The 5,369-nt window shown below is 49.8% G+C and overlaps 1 protein-coding gene across 1 annotated transcript; it reads left to right on the top strand.

The window, feature by feature from the left end:
• The first annotated feature begins 839 nt into the window (after positions 1–839).
• On the top strand, positions 840–2,256 carry LOC117855674 (peroxidase 2). Its single transcript, XM_034738055.2, has 2 exons — positions 840–1,134; positions 1,231–2,256. The coding sequence occupies exons 1-2, from the start codon at positions 928–930 to the stop codon at positions 1,990–1,992; spliced, it is 969 nt and encodes a 322-aa protein (XP_034593946.1). The 5' UTR covers positions 840–927; the 3' UTR covers positions 1,993–2,256.
• Positions 2,257–5,369: the final 3,113 nt, after the last annotated feature.

Raw genomic sequence — 5,369 nt, 5'->3', positions numbered from 1 at the left:
CTGATGATCATCCAACATGTACAGTGCGTATGTACAGTGCGTGGAAGTAAATAAGAAACCAAATAAGTTTTTTCTATATGCTTTATTTTTCGAACGTCCATTTAAATGCGCATCGAGAGAAAAAAACGGCCTGGCTACAAGGAGAGGAGAGGAAAGGGCGTGGCATCAAACTTTGTGGTTAGAAGCCTGAAATGGGCCTTGACAGGGCAAGGGCCATGATGAGATTTGAGCCCAATAGATATGATTGCAGTGTAACTTGGCCTCAAAGACTTCATCCCCACTGCAAGTTGGGAGAATATGGATGGGACGTCGATTATTGCTAATCACATGAATTGTTTGTTGGCATGTTGCACGTCGTCTCAACACTACGACGACACATGCCGTTAGTCTAGTTTAGTCAATCCTCTGGCGTGGTTGGTGGATCACGTAGACCTTAGTCCAACGTGATCGAGTTCTGCACAATCATTTCTATTCGGCAGCACATCCTGTCAGACAAAAGCACGTACCAGTAGAAAACAATATGCGGTGTCCGCTTTATTGGCGTTCCCGAGACAGGCACTCGTAGAGTATGGTTCATGAGCTGCAAAAAGGAGGTAGTGAGGATGACTAATCTATGGCCTAAACGTGTTTAAAGTACTCTGCCAGCATGACAAGCCGTGTTTGGTTGCTCATAGCCGCCTAATAAAGCTAGCCGCGCAACAGTATTATAGCTCCAGCCAAATAAAGGTACGGTTAATGACATATCCTAACATAAACGTGCATGCCATATCGATATGCATGCCATGCCATGCCATGCCATGCATCCGCACCTACTCTTCTATATCTATAAATAGGCATCTTTAGTACGCACTAACACAGCAGCTACCTCCTGATCGACCTCTTCAGCTCGATCTCAAGCATCATCCAGCTGCTAAGACGACAGTCGTCATGGCTGCCAGCATTAAGCTCTGCTTACTAGTCTCGTGCGCTCTGGTTCTGGCCACGGCGTGCGATGGCCTGCAGGTGGGCTACTACAGGAAGACGTGCCCCAGGGCCGAGGCCCTCGTGAGGGCCGAGGTGAAGAAGGCCGTTCGCGCCAACACCGGCGTCGGCGCTGGCCTCATCCGCATGCTCTTCCACGACTGCTTCGTCGAGGTACGGTACAGTCATTCTGATGTGGCATGCATGCATCCGACGAGAAATGGCACGTGTGTCGTGTGACTGACGAATGCAAGTGTGCGTGTGCTGCAGGGCTGCGACGCGTCCGTGCTCCTCGACCCGACGGCGGCGAACCCGCAGCCGGAGAAGCTGGGGGCGCCCAACAACCCCAGCCTGCGTGGCTACGAGGTGATCGACGCGGCCAAGGCCGCCGTCGAGAAGGCCTGCCCCGGCACGGTCTCCTGCGCCGACATCGTCGCCTTCGCCGGGCGCGACGCGTCCTATCTCCTCAGCCACGCTAAGGTCAGCTTCCACATGCCGGCGGGGCGGCTGGACGGGCGCAAGTCCCTCGCCAGCGAGACCCTCACGTTCCTGCCCGGCCCCTCCTCCAACCTCTCCAGCCTCGTCTCCGCCTTCGCCGCCAAGGGGCTCAGCGTCGAGGACGTGGTGGTGCTCTCCGGCGCGCACTCCATTGGCCGGTCCCACTGCTCGTCCTTCGTCCAGGCACGCCTGAGCTCGCCGTCCGACATCGCCGCTCCGCTGGCGACGCAGCTGAGGAAGCAGTGCCCGGCCAGCCCGACCGCTGCCAACGATCCGACGGTGACCCAGGACGTGGTCTCCCCGGACGCGCTGGACAACCAATACTACAAGAACGTGCTGGCGCGCAAGGTGCTGTTCACGTCGGACGCCGCGCTGCTGTCGGCGCCCAACACCGCGAGGATGGTGCGCGCCAACGCCAGGTTCCCGGGTTCGTGGGAGAAGAAGTTCGCCAAGGCGATGGTGAAGATGGCCGCCATCGGCGTGAAGACCGGCCGCGACGGCGAGATCAGGAGGAACTGCAGGCTCGTCAACTAAGCTGGGAGTGAAGCTGCTCTCGCTTGATCAGCAAACCAGAGAGATTCGTGCCTTTTGCTACCGCTTTTGAAGAAACTGTTTTCAAATGTGTTGGTTCAGCTCGCCCCCACATGTAACGTACTGGTGGGCATATCTTGGTTTCTCAATTACCTTTTGCTTTCGCCGCGGCGGCGTTGTATTTGTTGATTTGGTTGCTTGATGCTGTTTATGAGGCCTCTACTGCCTTTTTTTCTGAAGAAATGCAGCAAACTCTCTTTGACGTGACATGTGTGTGAGAAACACATAAGAGGGATGATCTAGACTGGCAAAGCCTTCTTAATTGTTGTCCAATATCATGATAAAGTTTTGGGCTTTGACCAAATGAATACTACATATATATGCATGGTGTGGTGGGGAGTGGGGACATTGGTCTCATATATATTGCATATACTTCTACTTTTTAAGTGTTGGAGGCTTGGAGCAGAGCCAATGCCCAATGGTTTGGCGATTTCTCACATGGAGACCATGTTTTGGGCTTTTGGCAGTCAAAACCAAGCTTATATTTGTGATGGACCTGGGCCATAAGTTGAACGTGGACCTTCTTAGTCCAAAAATACTAGGTAATAGAAATTGAGCAGGGCCCCTGTCCTCGATGGGCCCTTCATGGATCCGCCCCAGCTGGTCTTAGAATTTTTTTATTTTTTTATTTTTTATTTTACGAATTTGCAGAAATAAATAGGCGATCCAAAATTTGCAGAAATAGATCTCCGCCGCCATATCAAACGGCGGTAAAGGGCTACCGCCATCTCAACCGATGGTAAGAGAAGCTACCGCTGGGTGCGTGGCCGCCACGTCAGCATGGGAATCCGCTTAACGCCCTCTGATCCGGCGGGCGGCACCTGGCTTGCAGCGGCACGGTGGACGAGGCTGTTACCACCGTTCCATCTGGCAGTATCCGCTTTCCACCGGATCAACGGGCGGGAGCAGGACCTGACAATTCAAACGGCGGGAGCGGGATAGCTACCGCCGGCTGATTCGGCGGTAGCTCCCCTGTGCCCTCAAAAGCCGCAGGCCGGCCGCCCCCTTGCCCACGCCAGAGCCGAGCAAGATTTTGTGGATGCCCCTTTGCCCACGCAGCGAACTGAGCAAGCGGTGGGGAGAGAAGAGGAAGGGAGGGAGGGTTCGGGAGAGAAGAGGAAGAAAGGGAGGGAGGAGAAGAGAAAGAAAGGGAGGGAGGGAGGGAGGCAAGGGGGAGGGGAGTAGGGTGGAGATTGAAGCCTGAATCTTCGCTTCTTTTGAGGTATTATTACTAATCCCCTAGTTTAGCTTAACTCATAGTTGGTAGATGTAATAGTTGATGTGGTAGCTATATAAATGGTGTAGTGTTAATTAGTAGATGAAATCTAGGTGTTGATACGAGACATAAAAAAATATAGTTTAGTCGGTAAAATTAGTTTGTTGATTTATTTAGATAAATTTAAGATGAATATTATTCGCAATGCAAGAGTTATATTTTGTATAAGTATTCAAAATGTATGTGTTTTAGGAGTTAGTTGAAATTATTACATTTAGTTACAATTTTTGTTTATGTCGTGCATATCTTTATATATTATATATGTTTTCGGAATGCAGGGGTGTTTAGGGTTAGTTAAATTTAGTAATAATATCTGTTAATATCGTGTATATTGACCGGGTAAAATAAAATGAACTTCAATATGCACCTGACTATTTAAGGCTTTCGATCTTGATAGAGATCAATTGGACCTGTCTGTTAGGGCTGTAGTGAGGTTACGGGCCTGACATAAACTTTTGGGAGTTGATGCCGCTTGAAGGAACCCAGAACTGGAGGGCCTATGTAAATGGTTGTACTAAGTGCGGTTTACCACTGATATTGTTTGTTGAAGTGTTCAGGAAGATTAGGTCTAGCAGTTAGATGCAAGAAGTGGGAGGTGCTGAAGTTACTGCCGAGGAAGGTGTGGAGATTACTGATGGGCAAAATGGAGAAGATAATGAAGATGGGGCAGAAGAAGAAGATGTAGAGGATGAAGATGCAACCCATGAGCCAAATGGCGAGGCTGATGAGGGAGAAGACATTCCTGGGTTAGTTGAGCAGGTGGAGAGGGAAGGCCAGTGGTGCCATGGATGATGACTCGACGGATGAGGATGATGCTAATCCTGTCCATCAGAACTGGTCAACTTACGACCATTCCAACCTAAGGTCAATGTAGGGGAAAATGTCCCTTGGGAGTACAAGGAGAATGAGGTTTGTGTGGGTGCTTTGTACCCTAGTGGGGATGAGGTGAATGCAGCTGTGAAGCGATGGTCCACTTTATCTTTGTAACGGCAGTTCAGGATGGTGAAGAGCAACCTGACAGTGTATGATGTGTGCTGTGTCAGAAGCAATTGCCCGTTTAGGGTGCACGCATACAAGGGGAAGTGGAAAGATTACTGGGAGGTGACTAGAGTGGTGGAGCACCAATGCTTGCTGGATGAATTGGAAGGACAACACCGCAACCTCACTGCTGATTTTGTTGCTCAATACATGTATCCTTAGATAGTAGAGAATCCTAGCTACGAGCCCAAGTTGGTTGTTTGTGCCATAGAGGAGAAGTTCAAGTACAAGATTAGCTACCACAAAGTTTACCGAGCCAGGCAGAAGGCATTGGTGATGAAGTAGGGTACGTACGAAGCATCGTATGATAACCTCCCTGGCCTGTTGCACACCATATGCTAGAGGAACCCAGGAAGCTACTACAGCCTGAAAGCCTATCCATGTGCTCATTTTCAAGGCAAACAGGTTCTATAACAGTCATTCTTGGCCTTGGATCCTTGCATTGAGGCTTTTCAGCGATATCGCCCAGTCATTTGCATTGATGGCACATTTTGACTGAAAGGTATAAAGGCACAATCTTGACAGCTATTGGTGCCAATGGTAACAATCAGGTGTTACCGCTGGCGATCGCCTTTGTGGAGAAAGAGTCTAGAGATAGTTGGTATTGGTTCTTGAAGAGGGTGAAGCAGATGATTGTGAAGGACGTGGAGGGTGTTTGTCTAATTCATGATCAGCACAAAGGCAATTGAAGACCTACAAAATGACAGTGTGGAGCGTTTCAGGGTGGCACTGTGGCCGGACTTGAAGACTAGGTGGTGCATGAGGCATATGAGGGCAAACTTCCATAGTCAATTAACGAACAAGACCCTTATGCAAATGTTTAAGCGGCTATGTACCCAAAATTAGGAGAGAAAATTCAATCTAATGTGGAAGAAACTTGATGAGCTTACAAAGAAACAATCCGAAAAACTAGGCAAGAGGCCGGTAAATAGCGAGGCTGACCACCCTATGTCTCTGGAGGACGTCGGACTTGATGGTCCAAATGTCAGGCGAAGATGGGGTAGGT

This window comes from Setaria viridis, chromosome 5 (genome assembly GCF_005286985.2).
Source record: "Setaria viridis chromosome 5, Setaria_viridis_v4.0, whole genome shotgun sequence".
Taxonomy (NCBI): Eukaryota; Viridiplantae; Streptophyta; class Magnoliopsida; order Poales; family Poaceae; genus Setaria; species Setaria viridis.
Note: the sequence above shows the minus strand (reverse complement) of the source record. Positions and strands in the feature narration are given on the sequence as shown.